The sequence below is a fragment of the Muntiacus reevesi genome, chromosome 22, assembly GCF_963930625.1.
Source record: "Muntiacus reevesi chromosome 22, mMunRee1.1, whole genome shotgun sequence".
In the NCBI taxonomy this organism is placed as follows: domain Eukaryota; kingdom Metazoa; phylum Chordata; class Mammalia; order Artiodactyla; family Cervidae; genus Muntiacus; species Muntiacus reevesi.
The window spans coordinates 4,177,698-4,197,615 of record NC_089270.1 but is presented as its reverse complement, the minus strand read 5'-3'; the positions used below and the strand labels follow the sequence as shown (position 1 = coordinate 4,197,615).

Here is a 19,918-nt window from a genome sequence, read left to right as displayed (position 1 = left end):
AGTTCCTGTAGTAAGTAGGGGGTGCTGGTCACCACGAGGCAGGGGCTTTGCTGGCCACCGGGCGGGGGGTCTTGTTAGTTACTATGACTGCCGGGGCGTTGCTCATCACTGGGGAGCGGGAGGAGTTACCCAGTCACGTCGGGGGAGGGTGGCGTGGCAATTAACTGTGACCAGCGCAGGGAAGCCTTGCTGGCTACCGTGACGGGAGGGACCACCACCTGCAGCCAGTGTCCCGAGGGCCAGAGATGCTGCCTGTCTGCTGGGTGGGTAGGGGGGTCAGTTCCATACAACCAGGAGTTTCTCTAAGAAGTCCCCCATGCCAGCGCCCCCAGTTCCGAAGCAACACCCCCAGGGTCCCCGCCAGCTCTGCTTTTTCTGTGGCCCAGCTCTCTTCTCAGCATCTCAAAAGCAACGCTGTCCCTGCCACTCCTGTCTGGAGCCCCATCAGCGCCCCCGCCCCGGCCGGTCAGCGCAGCAGGAAGCGGGCAGGGCTGTGGGTGGATCGGTCTGCGTGCTGTCCGCCCTGGAATGAGGGCCCCAGGAGGGCGAGGCCGCACTCGGAGGCTCCGGAGGGCTGGAGCGTGGGGAGTCAGGGTCTGGGGTCCTTTACCGGTCAGCAGGGAGAGCTGGTTCGTTTTGCTTTCAACAGGAGGACTTGAGCGTCGGGTAACTCTCCCCCGGAAACTATCCCGCGTCAGTCCGCCCCCTAATCTCTGCGAGGAGCGCCCCCGGCCCCTCCTGTGACCCTGTCCCTCTCCCCGCAGGTGTCTTCTGTCTATGAAGCGAGGTGCACAGCGGAGCCGGACGCCGGAGCCCCGCCCACCGGCGGCCCCCGCACGCCGCGCTGCAGCGCGCGCTCGGCCGCGGAGGACTCGGGCCCGGAAGGCGGAGGCGCGTGGGCGGACGCCGGCGAGGAGGCGCTCTTCTCCCGGACTCACCTCTGAGCCGCCCCCCGCAGAGCAGTCCGCGTGATTTTCTCTAACTGCTGTGTGCGGGGCAAAGTTCCCTTTTGTGAGGCCTGTTAATCTAAACAGCTTAGGTTTCTTCTTCAATTGACTGGTTCAGATCAGTAATTCTCCTCTTGCTTACTTTAGAGTTGAGGACAGCTGTCCTGTTGAGAATTTTCTTTCTTTTCTTTTCTTTTTTCCTTCTTCTTCCAAGCTGTTAAAATTCCTGGCTCTGAACTAGACTAGAACGGGTGTGCATGTGCTCGTCTTAGAAGCATCGCTGCCTCCGCGCCCTCGCCGCCGCAGCGCCCCCTTCCGGCCGCAGTCCGTCAGCGCCCCCTCGCTAGCACCGCCGCGCCCGCGCCGCGTCCACTGCTCAGAGACTCTAGCTTCGGGGACACGCAGGCTCTGTCCTCTCGGAGCTGGGGTGTGCGCGCTCACCCCCGCAGCGGGTCAGGGCCTGTCTCTGGAGGCCAGAGGGCAGCCCGGGTGACTCAGCCTGGGTCTCCATTCAGTAAAAAAAAATCTCATGTACATTTACCGCAGGAACTGCAAGGGTGTGCTTTTAGAGACTTCACAAAAATACTGTGTTTCTACCTTAGGATCTCCCCTAGAGTGCGCACCATGGGCAGTGCCATGGTCGGGGACCCCCTCGCTAGCCGAGGCGGCCGAGGACTTGGAGGTGGGTGCGGTGAGGCCAGGGGGGCGGAGGGCGGCGCAGCGCACCCCAGCGCTCTCGTGTCGCGGTCTCTTTGCCCCCCGGCCCCCGACACCGGCCAGGGTTGTTTGCGGTGAGTCTTGCAGTACCCGGTGAGGACCTGGGTTGCAGGTGACATTCTTGCGCTGACCACCGTGGCATCCAAGCCCCCCCCAGAGCTTGAGATTGTAAACGTCTGACCTGCAACAAAGGCCACCTCACGACCCCAAAGAGACCTTGGCTGCAGCAGCTGGCTGCGCTCGTGGCTCTGACTTAGCGTAGCTTAGATCTCCTTTTGTGTTTGAGAGAATGTTCTGGGCAAGTTCTGTGTGTGGCGGGTCGGGGAGCAGAGCCCTGGTTTCTCCCGTACCCGTGTGAGGGCTCCACAGGCCCGCCCGCCCGTGTCCTCGGGAAGCCAGGGCCCGATCCGTCTCGTCCAGGCCCATCCGTTTCACAGCGGTCACTTCCTCAAGCTTTTCACGCCGCCGCGCAACAGGCTGAAGTTAGAAGGAGCAATATTTGCAAAACCTAAACGTTTAGAGTTACTTTTCTTTTTTTAACCGACGTGTGAGATCAGTTGAGCGTGTCTGTAACGTCGGGAAGTCTTAACTGGATGAGACAGCACCACCACTGATTCTGGCAGGCAGTAGACACGTAATGTGTACTAGCTGGGAGCTGAGCTGGCCGAGAATACGTGGTTTGCTTCAAGCATTGGGTTTCGTTGCCTTGCCTTCATGACGACACAGGAAACTCCCTCCAGGGCCGTGGAGTCACCCCCCGGCACTCTCTGTCCTCACTGTGGGAAACCTGATGGGCGTGGGGTTTGGTCTCACCACACGTCAGGGTTTGTTTTTATACAGCACATCTTTGACACTTTAAAGTGGGTTTGTGTGTGCGTGTGTGTGTGTGCGCGCGTGTGTGTAAGGGTTTTATGTTGCTGTTATTTATTTACAGACTTTATAAGGGTTTATGTATTTTTCTTTCTTCCAGAGCTTCCTAAAAATTGATTAGCATCTGCACTGAAATATAATTTTTAACAGCAAAGGCAAAAAAAGAATTGGAAGTTGTAAAATTCCTAAAAAAAAAAAAAAAATCACTACAGTGACGATCATCCTAGAAATCGTTGCTTGTGTAGCCGAGACCAAATAAATAGATTTCAGACACAACGTTTAGCTCGGTGATTTCGGACAGCTGCTTTTTTTTTTTTTTTTTTTTTTTCATGAAAAGGCTCCAGGTGGTCATGGTGCAGACTTCCTCACACTGGCGGGAAGGCGACGCACCTCCCACGGGGAACGGGAATGGATTACCAGCGGGCGAGGGAGTGAACAGATTACGTATTTATTTGTTTTCGTAGCTAAGTGGCTGAAGCCCGGAGGCTCTCAGCGACGGAGTTGAAAGTTGTGGTTTTCAGTTTTGTAAGTGAGTGATCACAAAGAAAAAGCATCTCTTTAAAAAGTTGGCAAAACGCTGAAACGCACTGTGGTATGAAGCGCGTTGCACCTCTTAGCACTGAAGCACCAGTTTCCCATTCCTGGGCTGAGATTCTTTTCCCGTGGTTGTATCGTTCTGATTTCACGTACACCAGAGTAACCGATTTTTTTGTTTTGTTTTGTTTTCTTGTGGAGTTAACACCAAATAAAAAAGTTTAAAAAAAAGCCATTGGTTGTCTTTGTTTATCATAGCAAAGATTCTTTTATAAAAGAACACCAGCCTCCTCTTAGCAACTTACCAGAAATCATGTGGATATTCACTTAATGTAACAAATCACCTTACCTAATTCCCACTTAGGTAACACCCATAGGTGTTAATTTCTGCAAAGATCACCCCAGTCAATAATGTGTTAAATTCCAGATGAAGGTTATTTAGCTCTTCCTAGGGGCACTGTTGAAAGTGCTGGCATTTGCTTTGCTGGAGGAGAAAGTGGGTGGGGCCTTGCTGAGAAAAGAACCTAGCCCCCCCCCCCCCCCCCATTCCCACCCCTAGGGACAACTGCCTGAATCTTGCAAAGAAAAACACCTTTTTGTCCTGTGATGGTAGAAAAACCTTAGTCTTTTTGTTCTGGGGGAGCGCTAGGGGAATGTGTATTTATATTAACATGATGACTACATTTTAAGAAATCAGTGTATTATTTTAAAAGTATAAAAACTCATCCATACCTCCACCACCCCAAGAGGACAGCTTCTAAGCTTTGTGCGAAACACCTTCCCAGACAGCTGTGTCTATGTGGATGTATGTATGTAGAGAGAAGTTTTTAGTAAGGGTTGTACTATGCTTGCTCTTCTGTAGCTTCAGAAATAGTTTTTTCCTCAGAGATCTTTTCATGTCAGTAACAATCTGTGTCACTTTTACAGCTTATGATTCTGTTACACGGATTTAATAAGTTCCGCCAACATGAAGAAAGTTCCCCTCACGTTTGTTCAGTACCCTAAGTCACATTTCTCTGTTGACAACCTTTAACCACGGGCCTCCTCGGGCAGCGGCCCTGGAAGGTCAGTTCCAGCCCTCGGGACGCCTGCCGCTGGACGGACATCCACACGGACACGCGGTCCCACGGACCTGTGTGTGAACCCAAACGTCCTCCTCTCTCACCCTCCGGACGCTGAGCACTCGCCTTCCATCGCCACAGAGGGTTCGAGTTGTGTTCGGCCCATCCTTCTGCCTTCTGGGATGTGCATGCATGTTTTTACACGCTTCACAAGTAGTGTGGTGGTCAAGAATCTGCCTGCCAATGCAGGAGACACAGAGACTCCGGTTCAAAACCTGGGTCAGGAAGATCCCCTGGAGTTAGAAATGGCAACCCACTCCAGTATTCTTGCCTGGAGAAGCCCACGGACAGAGGAGCCTGGCGGGCTACAGTCCATGGGGTCGCAGAGAGTCAGACAGGACTGAGGGCTGAGCGCACATACATACATCTCCCTCTGAAGAGGGTAGAGCTGCTCTCCCCCGATTATGGAGAGTAGATCTCTGAAGCATGCATCTTGCAGACAAGCTAAAGGGGTCTGCCTCCCTTTTCCCAGCCCGCCTCAGCCCCGCTTTCTGTGAAGTCTGCAGGCAGCCCAGTTTGAGAGGACATCTGTAAGGGGAGGCCCAGGGCCCAGCTCTTAGAGCAGCTTCTGGTACCAGATGAGCCCCCGAGCGCTGACTTGCAGACCACGCATCGGGCGGCATTGTTTCGGCATGCCCCCATCATCTTCGCCAGCTGGACCTTAACCTCTTTCTCTGTTTGGCCCCGGCACCGGCTGGGTGGTCAGTATGGTTGCGGGGGACCGCCACACGGAGGCAGGACCGGAGGCCGGCAGTGCAGCAGAGGGCGTGTGTCCGCCAAGACGGTCAGTGTCCCGGGAGTGCGCCCTCTGCTGTATCCAGGGCTTCTCTCATCGGTCACCTCCCGGCACAGGTGTGCGCCTTAGGACACACCAGCCATCAGCTCCACCCTTTCACTGTGGTTCTGCAAAGTACCGTGAGCGTCACAAGGGCACCCACCGGCCGAAGCGGGGTTGGGGAGGGGGGCGCCCTGCGCACGGTAAAGAGTCACCTGGAGACTGTTTCTGTTCCCAGGAATCGAGGCGTCACAGCTATGCACGGCGCAGGTGTGACGGCCCCCGTGTGGGTGTCTGCCTGCAGTGCTGGGGTTCAGTCAGTACCACTGCACGTGCCACCCCGGCGGCCCGGGCCCGTGAGCTGAGTGGCTGAGACGGGGGCCTGGAGGCCAGCTCGTCTGCACAGCGGTCCAGGGGCAGAAAGGGGGGCCCGGCTTCCCCTGAGAGCCGCTGGTGGGCGGCCTCCCAGGCCGCGCTGTAGGGAGCACAGAGACCAGGACGGGAGCCGCTGCTTTTAGAGACTGCAGCTGTCCTGCCCCGCGGTGGGCGGCGGGGATCACCCTGTCTGGGCCGGGAACACTGCCAGCCCGTGCGGGGGGGCTCGCCACGCACTGGGCACCCGTCTAAGCAGGGTTTACTCACAACCCTGTGGGGTAGGGACAGTGGCCCCATTTTACAGATGAGAAAACAGATGCAGCGAGAAGTTAAATCACTTGCTAAGGTCTCACAGCTTGTGGCACGGCTCAGATGGTAAAGAATCTGCCTGCATTGCAGGAGACTCCGGATTCAATCCCTGGGACGGGAAGCTCTCCCGGAGAAGGGAATGGCTTCCAGTATTCTTGGCCTGGAGAATTCCACGGATGGAGGAGCCTGGGGGGCCACAGCCCATGCGGTCACAAAGAGTCGAACGCAACCAAGTGACTTAACATTTTCTTTTCCCACTTTACACCTGGTGGGCGGTGGAGCCAGGATTTGAAGTGGACGCTGACCACAGAACCCATCCCAAAGAAAGCCTCTCTCGTCTCGCCAAAACCCCATTCTACAAAGCGTGTGGGGCCAGCCGCTTCCGCCAAGTGGTCTCTTTCTGGTCCTCATGAGCCATGCAGTGAGGCTGTCAGGGGCCAAGTCCCAGCCCAGCCAACCCCCCCGCTCGCCCCCTCCGCTGGCCACCCACTCCTGGGTGAGCGTGCACGCCTCGCCGCCCTGGCTGTCAGTGGAAGCTGGCACGCCCAGCCTGGGACAGCTGGGTACCCCTCCTCCCCTTCCCCTCCCCTTCACCCCTCCCTCCACCCAGTGGCTGCCCAGCCCTGCCTCAGGGTCAGGCCCTGCAGAGCACGGGGCAGGGGGGGCTGGGTGCTCAGCACAGTCACGCGGCCTTCAGGCGGTGCCTTAGCCCTCCTCTCACCCATCACGAGATCACCGTGTCCCTCCTGGTGGGGGCGGCCGCGGTAGCAGCAGAACCGAGTGTGCCTGTTGGTTCAGGGCCACCAGGCGGGCAGAAGGGCCCCAGGCATACGGCCTGCTGCCGCTCAGACCCGGGGCCAGCCACTTCCTGCCACAGCCCAGGGGTCATGCGGGGGCCCCTGAGTGGGGGGTGGAATCTGTTTCAGGGGGAGCCAAGGAGGCCCCACCCTCTGGGCCCATCCTGGCTGCCCTGGGCCCCCAGCCTCGTCCCAGAGGGGGCTGTGTGAGGGCCCACGGACCTCCCTTCTGCTCGCCCACCCGAGAAGGCGCCTGGCCAGCCTGTGACCCTGGGCTGGGCACCCTCTCCCTGGCCGTGGATCGAGGACGCCCCTCTCCCCAGGCTCCCAGGGCCAGACCGGGCCACCCTGGTGACGGGCAGGGAACGCTGCCTCCTCCCCACCACCCCCCGGTGTGGGGGGAAAGGCCCCGAGCCCACCTGGGCCTTCCCCACACCCTGCTCCTCCCCTCCGCTCCTCTCTGTCCCTGCGGGTGGGGCTCCGGTTCTGAGCCGCCCCCTCCAGCCTTGGGAAGGCTCAGGAAGTCCAGGGGCCTGGTCCAGAGCATCACCCACCCGCCCGAGTGAGCAGACCTGTGAGGTCACCCCTGGGTGGGGTCCCCCCCACCCTAAGCAGCCTCCGCACTGCCCGCCTCCCATCCCATCCCCCCAGAGGGGGAGCTGAACTGACTGCAGAGCTTTGGGCTAGGGAGGCCTGGGGGCCGCAGGCCGTGAGACCGAGGGCCACAGCACAGGTCCAAGCCGGGTGGCCAACTTTGGGGTAGGTCCTCCCTCTGCCCAAGAGGAGCCCTGGCTGTGTGCTGAGACCCCCGGGCTAACTGAGGGTCAAGCACATCCGGCCCATCCGGCCTCTGCAGGCCTGCCTCCCAGCTCTTCTCCGCCCAGGCCTGGGGCCTCTCCCGCGGCCCCGCTCGGGACCCACGTGACCGCGGCGTGCTCCTGCACCCCGAGAGCTGCTCCCCAGCAATCGCGGGCAGCCCTGCTCAGCCAAGGCTTGCCTGGGCCCTCGGCCTCCCCTGCCGCAGCCATCCAGGCCCCAGGGTGGCTGGCTCAGAGGGACTGGGGACCCTGGGGAGACGCCCTCGTAGTGGCAGACCCTGGCTCCCTGCAATGCGCCGGTCACCACGCGCGCGCACACACACACATCTGTGACTGTCTCCACGCCCAGCCTCGGGAGCCTAAGACTGCCAGGCACTCCATCCAGCTGGCTACCTCCCCTGCCCATTAAGGCCCTACCAGGGTGCTGGCTGAGTCTGGCCTCTCTCCCAGGATGCAGGTATTTGTAGCATCTCAGGGATCCTTCTGGGCGCCTCACTTCCCCAGGCTCATCCCTCACGCGGACCTCCCCTTCCCGAGCTGGGGAGGAAGTGGGGAGACCTGAGCCTCTGAGTTTTGTCCTCACGCTGAACTCTGGTCCTCACTCAAAAACACTTTTCCCAGGCCTGGAGGCATCATGCTGGGAGGGCCTTTTGTTACCTGGACAAGCCTGGTGAGCAGAGGAGCCTGGAGTCCACGCCTGGATCTTCCTGAGTTGTCACGTGGAAGGAGAGACAGTCTGGGGCCTTCTGGGGGCCAGTGTCGTTTCATTTTGGCATTAAGCTACCGGTTAGGAAGAAAGGGACGTCTCTGGGCCTTGGTTGCAAAACTAGAGTTTGGAAACTTGCATTCATTCATTTGACAAACACGTTTAGAGCCTGGAGGAGGTGGTGGTTTAGTCACTAAGTCGTGTTGTCCAAGGGATTCTCCAGGCAAGAATACTGGAGTGGGTTGCTATTTCCTTCTCCAGTTTAGAGCTTATGATGTGCCAGACCCCAAACCTGATGCTGAAAATAAATTTCATTTTTCTAAGCCAGTCAGCCTCCCTTGGCCCTCCTTGTACAATGATTAGGAGACCACGGTTTCCTCTTTCATCTCTCCGAGATAAACTTCTGAGGGTCTCTCCAGCTTGCCCGAGCTCCAGACATCTAGAATTTTTCAGCAGTTTGAAGGAAAAGTGGGGAAGACCCCAAGCCCACCCCCAATTTCCCTGCCTGGCAGCCCCCAAGCTCCATCCCACTCAGCGGTCTCGGAAGTTGGTGGGCTGGGGGTGTGGGGTGAAGCATCGGGACCCAGCTCTGCCCTGAATGGTCTGATGGTCTTGGCAAGGCCACGTGGTGTCCCTGAGCAGGGCAGGCGGGGGAGGAAGTAGGTACAGTCCTCAACTTGACACCCTGAAAGGGCTTTCCCATGGAACGAGTTACCCGTTTCATCTGGAAGAAACATACAGGGCTCCGTTTCCACCCCGGGACTCTGCAGACCGGCCGTTAACAACGTGGTTTCCTGCTTGGCCATGATCCGCTCTCCAGGGCCGCTGCAGGCCACAGAAAGCAGAGGCGCCTCCCGGGGAGGTCCGATAAGAGTGCGGCGCCAGGAGGGGGGCCTCCACCTCCCTCCCAGCCCTGGGCAGGACGGCTGGCCGGGGGCCGTGGGGGGAGCCCAGGGTGGGGCCAGCCTGCCAGTCTCCCCAGGAGCCCCAGCCTCCACCCTGTGGCCTTTGAAGTGACATTCACTCTCTCTAAGCCTCAGTTTTCTCATCTGAGAAAAGTGGAAAGGTGAAATCCACCTCCCAGAATTAAGAGGAATAACGTGCCTGCACCTGTGGGTGCTGGTCAGGGGCTAATCCCCTCCTTAGGGCCACAGGGTCAGAACCAGAACCCAAGTTCCCTGTCCCAGTGGGTTTGGCTGGGGCGGGTGAGTTAGGCGGGAGACGGTGGGGAGAGGGCCTTGAACGCCCCTCGAGAGGGTTTGGATCTCAGCCTGGAGGCGGCAGGGAGCCCGAAGGTGGGTGAGCCGGGCACCGCTGTGTCCTGGGTGAGCGGTGATCTCCCAGGTTGGAGAGGGATTTTGGAGAATCTCTTAGAACTTTTGTAGCTTTTAAAAAGAAAATCACACAGGAGATCGTGTATGCCATGAGGCTTGGCAAATTTTTTTTAAAAAAAGACGATCACAGACCGCTTCCTCCGTTCCTTGCAGGCGGGCGAGCTCAGTACGGCCTGCGAGCGGCCCTCTGGGTGGTCTCGCTCAGGCTTAGCCTGGTGCTCTTACTGAACCACGGGGTCCCGTGTGACTTCCTTCCTCTGAGCTCAGCCTCCTTGTCTGCAGAAAGTCGTTAGAGGATTATCGGACCTGCCTCCGGCAGAGCAGTGAGAGAGCCTGGTTATTCCATCCTGGATGGGAAGGCCCTTGTAAACTGTACGTGAGAAAGTGTTAAAGTTATAATGTTTGCTGCCGAGTCGCTCAGTCGTGTCCGACTCTTTGCGACCCCAGGGACGGCAGCACGCCAGGCTTTCCTGTCCTTCACCGTCTCCCTGAGTTTGCTTAAATTTGTGTCCACTGAGTCAGTGATGCCATCCAACCACCTCATCCTCTGTCGTCCCCTTCTCCTTTTACCTTACACACACACACACAACAGCAGGTCTCACCATTCTGCAACCCTCGCGGCTGATCAAGACCAAGATCACCAGTGACTTCAGATTCATCAGCTCCCGTGCTATGAGCACGGGGACCGACTGGCCCAAGGTGACGCCATCACTAAGAGAGGGGATGAGCCGCCCTCTCCTGACGGATGTGAGGCCAGTGCCCAGGCGTGGATGCTGGGAGTGGCCCCTCCCCGGGCCTGCTCCCGTCTCCGGCTCAGTGCCTCCTAAGGGACCCTCTTCAGAGGACCCTGCAAAATGTTCCCCTGGGGGCAAAATTGAGAACCGCTGCTTGAGATGAAAAACCGAGTCTAAAGGGAATCCTGCGGCTGGAGGAGGGGCTTGTTGAACACACCACACGCACACAATCCACTAATCCATACCTCAGAAAATTCTGCAGCGCAGATAATGCAATGTCATCAACAAATACATGGCGCAGGAAAAACCTAGGGAGAGCCCTTTCAGAGTAAAAGCGACAAAAGGACTCTGCTCCCAAAGACTTCCCTGGTGGCCCAGTGGCTAAGGCTCCACACTGCCAAGGCAGCGGGCCCAGGTTCCACCCCCGGCCAGCGAACTGGATCCTGCGCGCTGCAGCCAAAACTCAGCATAGCCAAATAATAAATAAATAAAAATGAATATATATATATAATACATACGGACCTGCTTGCCAAGGGCAGTGTGACACCTTTGGACAAACTATAAAAAGACATTTTTAGAGATGTTTGGGGGGTTATAAAACATTGAGGAAATACTAATTTTATTAGGTATATGATGGTATTGTGATTATGCCTCAAAAAAACCCCCAAAAACCCACTTACCACTACAGATGTGCATAGAACAAGCTGAAGTATTTTCATGGGCTCTGATATATCTGAGGTACACGCTAAATGAATCCAGGAAAAATAAAAACAACAAGAATGGGGAGAGGGAATAGAAGGAGCAGAGTACAGATCTGTGTTGAGATGGGCTCGCAGGGGACCTCTGTACCATTCACTCTACTCTGGATGTGGGTGAAACTTTCACAATAAAAACACTCTCCAGAGGTAAAAAATAATAACTTGGAAGTGGAAAGAGAGGTTTTCGGTCAGCATGCGTGCTAAGTCGCTTCAGTCGTGTCTGACTCTGCGACCCCATGGACCATAGCCTGCCAGGCTCCTCTGTCTATGGGATTCTCCAGGCAAGAACACTAGAGTGGGTTGCCATTTCCTCCTCCTGGGATCTTCCCGGCCCAAGGATCGAACCTGCATCTCCTGTGGCTTCTGCATTGCAGGCAGATTCTTTACCGTCTGAGGCACTGGGGAAGCCCTTTCCGTCAGCGGGGGAGCCTAATTCTGGAGTCTGCCTGAACCCGAAAGAGGAGGAGCCATGACGTCTGGGCCTCCGCCTCTGCTCCCTCAGAGAAGGGAGCTCTGCTGGTTCTGTCCGGGGACCGTGGTTCTTTCCTAGGCCCCAGTGCAGCCCCGGCCCCCGGCTCCCAGAGCCCCCATCCCACCCCTCAGGAGGACACAGGAGGTTTGAGCGGCGTGCTTTCCAGTGGCTCTCCCCGGGAAGGCGGCATTGTGGCCCCTGTATGCTCTTCTGTGGACATGTCTGCATTTGCCCGACTTTCCACAACGGGTATTACTCTCTCACATGGAGGGAAAGTAAAACTTTGAAAAAATGTAATATCCTTTTACACACTTGTCTCCCCCGGAAACTGAAAGAGGATTGCTCCTGAATCATTCCTGGGTCCCTAGCTTTGAGCACATGACCTGGCATACAGGAGATAATTTGGTAAATTTTAAAAGTCATGGTAAGAGACCAAGTTTCCTAACCCATAGAAGGTAGGCAAAAATCACGCCACCAGTTGGTTAATGAGCAGGGGCCCAGACTACCTGGGCCCTGCACCCATCGAGGGCCACTCAGGGTCTCCATGAAGATGCTTTATATTAATAGCTTCTGCAAGCGGAAGGCCAGCCTTTCCCACTTATTTCCATTTACAATATAAAATGCACAAGAATGCAAGTGCTCTCCCTGTACCTCTAAAGTCATCCTTGTGAGAGTCGAGCTCATCTCACTCCACACACACATGTCAGAGTTTGGTCTGTGCCACATGCTCCACGCCGCAGCTAAATCCATGCCTTTTTTTTTTTTTTTTTGATTGTGCTGGGTCTTCATTATAGCATGCCAGCTTAGTTGTTGGGTGACATGTGGAATCTTAGTTCGCCGGCCAAGAATCGAACACACAACCCCTGCATTGTGAGGTGATTCATGACCACTGGACCACCAGGGAAGACCCAACCCCACACCTCTTGATGTGCCCATTTCACAGATGAGCAGACTGAGTCGGGGCACATTAAACTCACCAACCCCATCACCATGGGGTACACTGGGCACCACATCCAGGAGGGGACCCTGGTCTCCTGGCTGTAAGCCCAGACCTCTTTCTGACCCCACATGGTCTCCCCGAACAAGACTCTGGAGAGGCTCAGGGAGGCTTCTTGGGCCCTTCCTATAACTTTGACATAGATGTCTGCTGGGAGCCCTGATGGGGAGCTGAGGGAGGCTCTGTGTTCAGCGTGGGCCCGGGTCAGGGCCCCCCGAAACCCACCCACTCACCTCCCCTGGGTGGTGCTGCATCTGCCCCTTCTGCACTCAGCCCCGGCCTCTCCCTAGAGACACAGCTACCCGAGGGCTCCCAGGAGCCAGGGAGGGGGCGACGGTCACCCCCATTTTACAGATGAGGAAACTGAGGCTCAGAGAGGGGCAACAGTGCCAGACAGGTGTCTCCAAGCCCCGCCGCGTGCTGGGGGCGCAGCGGTGAGGAAGCGTGGCCTTGCCTCTCATGGGCCACGAGAGGGCGGGAGGCAGCGTGGGCAGCCGCGTGTGGACGGCTCTTCCTGGAAGCTCGGTCAGGCCGGTTTGGTGGCAGCTGGAAATGAGCCTCGGAAGAGGTTTGTCTCCCGGGGCGGGAGCCTCTGAGCCACACGCGGGCTGGGCGGGGGGGTGGACCTGGGGGCGAGGGGGCCCGCAGGGAAGGGGCCTGGTGGACCCCGGGGGAGGCCAGGTGACCAGCTTCCCCTTCCTGCCCCTGAAGCCCAGAGCCAGCTCTGCTCAGCTCCCCGGGGCAGCCCCAGGCGGGGTCTCCCCTGGGGCAGTGGCTGCGCTTGTTGGGTGAAGCCTGAATCTCCCTGGGGGACTGGGCCCCTGGGATTGGGAGGCCTGGGGGTGGGCCCCCGACCTCCAGAAGAGCCGCCCTCCAACCATCCTGAGCTCTGCCTGTGTGCCAGGGTCGGACTCACAGCCTGACGGGGAGGCAGATGGACACACAGGTCTAGAGGCCACTGACCGGTTCTGAGGGCGCAGGGAGGGGTCTCCGGGGCGCTCGACCTGTCACCCCGGCGGCTCCAGACAGCACCCTTCACCAGCTGCGGTTCTTGGCGAATCTCTTGGCCCATTTTAGATTTGAGGAGTGGTCCTCTCCACCCCCAAACCCACCCCCTTACCCCCAGAGATGGGAGGAGGACTGGACCAGTTGGCAGGTGTTTACGGCCCAGTACTTCCCAGGCCAAGCTGCGTGGGGTCGGGAGACCCTTAATTTATTTGGGGGCCATGCTCCTCTGGAGAATCTGGTTCACCTGCCATGTTCCACTGTGGAGGGCCACAGGGGATAAGCAAGGGGCTCCCCAGACTCTCAGGAGGGCAGGACCAGCTCCGCTGGGTGTGGGCAATGGGGGAGCGTGGGGTTGGCACATGGCCAAGGGGGACCTGGGTCATGACGGCTGGAGGAGGCAGGAAGGGGGGCCAGGCAGAAGGAACAGGACAAGCAAAGGTGGGGTCTGTGCAGCCACGATTGTGACCCGTCTGGAAAATGGCCAGTCTGGGTGGGAGAGGGGAGGCGGGGGGCTGCGAGGTCAGGCTGGAGGCAGATTGGGAAGGGAGGGGCTGGAAAGTCAGGCTGGTGGCCAAGGGGGACACTCTGATGGCTGCCAGAGGCCGGACTTAAAGGAGGCGCGCTCTGGAGGTGGGTCTGCCCATCTGTCTACAGAGTTGCCCTGGCTGGCCTCCTGGGACACTGCGCCGGGCTCCACTTTGCTCCTCTCGAGCCCACCCGCGCTCACCCTCACCTCTCCAGGCCTGTCCCTGGGAAGCCCCCTTGCCCAGATTCAAGCAAGAACAGAAGGCTAGCAGCCAACTCTCTCCCAGCCACGAGCTCGCCCTCCACAGGCGGTGGGCGGCCCGTGCTCAGAAGATCGCCGTGATTAGCAGAGTCTCAAGGTCTTCCTTGGAGGCTTCTGAGTCCACAAGATGGACCTGGTTTATGCATTCACCTGGGTGTCAGCTGGACATTGGAGCCTTGCACAAGGCCTGGTGCAGAGAGGGTGCCTATAAGGTCTGGGGCTTGAGGGTGGACTGGTAGTGGGAGGGACAGGTCTCCTGATGGGTGATGCCTGCCAGGAAGGGGGTCAGGAGGCTTGGGGCCCCTCAGGGCAGAGACCCAGCCTGGGGAGCCTGAGATCTTCTTGTTGTTCTGTTGCTAAGTCCTGTCCAACTCTTTGCAACCCCGAGGACTGCAGCATGCCAGGCTCCCCAGTCCTTCACCATCTCCCAGAGTTTGCTCAGACTCATGTCCATTGAGTCGGTGATGCCATCCAACCATCTCATCCTCTGTCATCCCCTTCTCCTCCCGCCTTCAGTCTTTCCCAGCATCAGGGTCTTTCCAAATGAGTTGGCTCTTCGCAGTAGGTCACCAAAGTGTTGAAGCTTCAGCTTCAGCGTCAGTCCTTCCAATGAATATTCAGGGTTGATTTCCTTTAGGATGAATTGGTTTGATCTTCTTGCAGTCCAAAGGACTCTCAAGAGTCTTCTCCAGCACCACAGTTCAAAAGCATCAATTCTTCAGCATTCAGCCTTCTTTATGGCCCAACTCTCACACGCATACTTGACTACTAGAAAAACCACAGCTTTGACTGGATGAACCTTTGTCAGCAAAGTGATGTCTCTGCTTTTTAATGCACTGTCTAGGTTTGTTGCAGACCTGCTCCCTCCCTAAAGAGGTGGGTGGGCTGCTCTGGAGAGAGAAATACAAGGAGCCTCCAGGAGTGTTTTCGTGAGGTCTGGGGATACCTGCCACTCCAGGTGTAGGACAGAGGAAAGATGGGAGCTGGACTCCGTGCTGGGATACTTAGGAAGCCGATTTCTATAGATAGGATGGGGCTGGGGCCAACTGTATGCATGTGTGCGTCTGTGTGTGTGTGTGTGTGCAGCTGTTTATTGGTGAATGGATGGATTAGGAGAAAACAGGGGCTGAGGAGAAGAAGAGGAATGTGGAGTGCTTCAAAGAAGGTTCCTCTAAGGTAGGTGAGACCTCGGGTTGTCTTAGGATGGTAGACCAAGGGAAGAGGTTGAAGTCAGTAAGTCAGGGTGAGTGGATGCATCAGGAAGAGATACAACACCTATCAAACACCTCCTCTGCGTGACATCCAAACCACTCCCCCACCTGAGGTATGTGGAGCGCCCCTTCCTCTGAAAGAGGAAACCGAGGCTCAGAGAGGTTAAGAAACTTGCCCAAAGTCACACAGTAAAAACATCAAGAGCTGCAACTCCAGCCTAGAGCTGCCTGATCTGAAGGCTCACGTCCTCTCCTATCATCTCCTTCTTCTCAGGGGCTGGAAAAAGTGGGGTCTCGGGTGGAGGAACAGTGGGGAAGGAAGGGTGGGGAGGGTGTGGAGGGGGCAGGACCTCACCCCAGGGGCCCCATCAGTCACCCCCAAACAAGCACCCTGGCTGACGTTACCTGGAGCCAGAGGGCCTGGATGCAAATCCTGCCTGTATCCTCGGCAGCTGTGGGGCCTGGGCAGGAAGGTCTCCCCCCACCCCGGGAGCCTCAGGTCCTCTGCGCACCCCGGCGGCCGTGAGGGTGAAGAGTGGGCCTCCGTGTGGGCCCTGAATGCCACTGGGGACCTGGCGATCGCCCAGAAGCCCGGCAAGGCGATAAGGCACATGGAAGGTGGTGGGGGGCAGGCGGTGCCGGAGCCCGGTACGGCCTGCGGGTGGGGGTGGGTTAGAGTTGGGGATGCTGTTCTGAGGGTGGGAGCACCTGAGCCACACACCCCTGAGGGAACCAGGAGGTATGAGTGGGGAATTCCAGGAGGTCCGGGCCCGAGGCGGAGGGCAGGGCAGGCGCAAAGGTGAGGATGCTGGAGAGCTCCAGATGCTGCTGGGGAGCCCCCGGGCCCGAGGGAGCGCCTCGCGCGTGCCAAGGGCTGGGAGGGCCTCCCACGGCAGGTCATTAGGCCTGGAAATGTTTGCCTCCCCTGCCCCCGCCTCACGTGGCTCCCACGGGAGACCCGATCCCGCAGCTTCTAAATTGGGTTTAGCCTCCCAATGGTGGAGGCAGCAGCAGGCGACTGGGCAATGCCTTAAAAAAAACAAGGCTATTTGGAAAATTCCACTGTGGTGTGCTGCAGCGTGCAGCCCCGCCCCCACGGGCTTTCTGTGGTTTCTCAGCACCCGGAGTCTCAAGGCCTCCAGCCCCGGGCACCTCTTAAGCATCAGGGGGCCGCAGGCCACAAGGGGTCCCCAGCGCCACTCCCCGCCACCACATCCCACTGCCAGGCCGGGGGTTCCAAGCTTTTTGCAGAGTCTGTTGGATTCATCATAACTTCTTTCTTCCAAGCAATTACAGGGGATGCCCTGAGATTCAGTGACCTTTGAATCCAGACCCACCAGGAGTCAAGTGTCCCCAGTAGTACAGCATCCCTGGGTTGCTAGAGACGCTGTTACAGACCCTGGGCTACGCACCACGGTCGCAGGGCTCTGCTGTCGGCCATCCATCACAGCAGGTGTGTCTGGCTGAGCACTGATTACCTAACCCCTTGGAGCACGAGTGTTCCCTCTCGCAAAGTGCTAACAGGACTTGTCGTGGTCTGGGGAGAAGGGTCGGGGGCAGAGCCCTCACCCCATGGCCCGGGTGCCTGTGCCTCTTGAATACTGTCGGTTCCCCATCAGTTGGCAGCTGAACACATCTCATCACAGAGCACGCGTTTGTTGTGGGAGATCTACAAGTTTCGAAATACGTCATCAGAAGAAATCATGTGTGTTCTGACATCATTTCAGGGTGTCTTCCTATTTCTTTCGGTGGATGATATTTCACAGTCTTCTCTTATGTCTTATTTAAAATTCAGTATCACTCTTATAACAAGCATTTCCTGTTTGCTATGATAAACTTTGTTTAAACAGAGTTTTCAAAAGTTGTTTACTTATTTTTAGCTGTGCTGGGTCTTCGCGTGGGCTTTCTCTAGGGGTGGGGAACGGGAGCTACGCGTTAGTTGCGGTGCACGGGGTCCTCGTCGTGGTGGCTTCTCTCGTTGTGGAGCACAAGCTCCAGGGTGCGAGGTTGTCAGCGCTTTCGGCTCGGGCGCTCTAGGGCACAGGCTCGGGAGTTACTAACACGGGCTTAGCTGCCCCACGGCACGGGGGATCTTCCTGGATCAGGGATCGAACCTGTGTCCCCCACCTTGGCAGGCAGATTCTTAACCACTGGGCCACCCGGGAAGTGGTATACTTAACTATTTGGAGGGCTTTAAAATAGCTGCATAGAAGTTTCTCTGTTTACTTGGGCTTCCCTAGTGGCTCAGAGGGTTAAGCGTCTGCCTACAATGTGGGAGACCGAGGTTCAATCCCTGGGTAGGGAAGATCCCCTGGAGAAGAAGATTCTCTGTTTATTTAACCTTTCCCCCCATGGTTGGACATCCACATCACACCCGCTTCCCCGTTGTAACAGTGCACGGAGCACCTTTTTACAACAGTTTTGGCCTGAAATTGGGGGTAATTTTATAAGGACAGTTTCCCTACAAGTGCACCATTAGACAAAAAGTATTCAGTGTCTTATAATCTCCTCTTCTGCAGCCATGCCTTCTCCCTCTTATAAATGTGCTACTTCTGGGAGTTCCACCTCTCTGAAGCCTCTGATTTTAATCTCTGATGGTAAGAAACAGGTAACAGCACTTGTTAAAGCTGAGTAAACGTGAGCTGATGGCCTGGGGTGAGGGTCAGATGCTGCTTCCAGGAGCAAAGCGCAGAGGCTCGTGGTGGCTTCCCTGGTTGCTATGACTCTATCCCATCGCTGTATCTCTGTCTCTGTCTTCTCTGGGCCTGAGGTTGCCGGAAGGCTTACCTCCAACTACTTGGGTTACTCCTGACTTTTTCTTTTTTTTCTCATCTGGCTCAGTTTTCAGAAACAATAAGAGAAACCCAAGTTCCAGGTATTGTGTCCTAAAAATGAGAACTTCCAACTCGATGGTGATTTCTCGTGTGCCAAGGCATAAAGACCGAAAGGATAGGTTTTCCTGGATGTCTGCAAGCCCTTGGGCCAAAGGAAAGCTCTTCTGAAATAAACGATGGTTGCACAACCGGCTTCTGCCTGGTGGAGACGGACCCGCTGTCAGCCCGAGGGAAGAGTGACTGTCACAGATGCTTTCATTTGCACCCTGCACCCCCCCCAAACAGTGACCCTGAATGGGGGCTGTGTGGCAGCAAGGAGGGTGGGAGGGGGATAGCGAGTGGGCAGGAGTTTCTGGACACTGGGGGGGTGGGGGTGGGGCGAGTGATGAGACCCGGGCTGAGCGGCCTTACCTCCTAGTGCGTTTCCTCACCTGTGAAATAGGAGTCCATGTGCCAGCTTGGCAGGTGTGGGGCTCACCTGGCAAGTGTGGTGATAGGGTCAAACAGCAGGCATGGCAGAGGCTACCTGGAGGGCTCACATGAGTGCAAGTGTGAGAAAGATTTATTCGTCCATTCAACAAGTATCTAAGGAGCTCACCTTTGGGGAGGGGGGAAGTCAGGGGTAAAATATGCATTTGGGTGATGAGATTGCCACACCTCCTGAGAAGCGATGCCAGGGCAGTTTGGCAGGGCAGGGCTGCTGGCTTGGGTCCAGTGCCCACCTGCTTCCCCACATGAACTTGGGACCCTCTGCACGTCTCTCTCTGGGCCTTGGATTCCCCGCTGAATGAGAGGGGTGGGCTTGAGGACTCATAGGGGCCCCGCCAGCTCCGACACCCTCCTTGTGACCTTTCTGGGGTCTGCACCTGGTCAGTTACTATTTTTCTGGCAAGGGGACGTGGCTGCATTTATAAGTTGCCACGTCGGTCTGGCCCTGGGGCTCTGTGGGGCAGGAATCGTGGGCTGTGGACTCCTCTGGTGCTCCCGGAGCCTGGAAGGCTGGCACAGAGTGGGCTCAGGGCTGGTTTCTGTGGGAATCAGACCCCTGGGAAGGGCTTCCCACTCCTGCTTAGCAAGTCTGGGGAGGTTCAGAGGTCGGGCTTGGAGAAGGCCCTCCGTGGGGCCCCTCGGGGGAGTGGTCTCTGTCTCTCCTCACCTTGGCAGTTTGACCAACACACTTTCTATATACATTATACTGCTAAGAAGGTTCCAAGAACTCCCCAAACATGCCAGAAACCCACAAAGCCAGACAGCTGTTTTACATTTCATCACCACACAGTTTGGGAGGTGGAGATGCTATGAGCCTCGTGGAGATGGGGAGAGTTGGGGAGGGGAGGTTTCAGGGCTTAGCAAGGCCAGGCCGCCACCCACCAGGCCGGGGCCCGGAAAGGAGGCGAGGGAACTGCAGGCCGGGTGCTTCTCTACATCGAGCAGCGCTCCACAGCCCCCGGAGGTGGGCTCAGGTGAGGACCAGTCTGGGACTCTGGGCTTAGGTCTGCACCGGATAACTGGGATGGCTGCCCACCCTCCCGACAGGCAGCAGTGAGCCTGCAGAGTGGGACAGGGTGCTGGCCACCCTGACCCAGTTGTCTCCACACTGGAGATGGGGCCCTGGGAGGTGTGAGGTTCTTGGAGGTGACGGGAGTGCCTGCCGCTACGTGGCTAATCTTGTGCATTATATTTTTAATCGTTAGACTGAAACTGTAATGAGGATTTGTCTAGAGCACCTGTGGGTGCTGGTGACAAGGGGTGAGACAGGGGTCAAATCACGGAGGGTGTGAGTGACGCATGGGCTCTGGGGAGGAGCTCTGGGC

The 19,918-nt window shown here is 57.2% G+C and overlaps 1 protein-coding gene across 4 annotated transcripts in view; it reads left to right on the top strand.

The window, feature by feature from the left end:
- Positions 1 to 3,299, top strand: part of KIAA0232 (KIAA0232 ortholog) — an 81,510-nt gene extending 78,211 nt beyond the window's left edge. For 2 of the 4 annotated variants that reach the window (XM_065913881.1, XM_065913880.1), the window contains exon 9: positions 765 to 3,299. In XM_065913881.1, the coding sequence (XP_065769953.1) occupies positions 765 to 944 (180 nt within the window). In that variant the 3' untranslated portion in view covers positions 945 to 3,299. The remainder of the gene's footprint in view (positions 1 to 764) is intronic. The other 2 variants (XM_065913883.1, XM_065913882.1) reach the window with 1 other exon arrangement.
- The last annotated feature ends 16,619 nt before the right edge of the window (positions 3,300 to 19,918 follow it).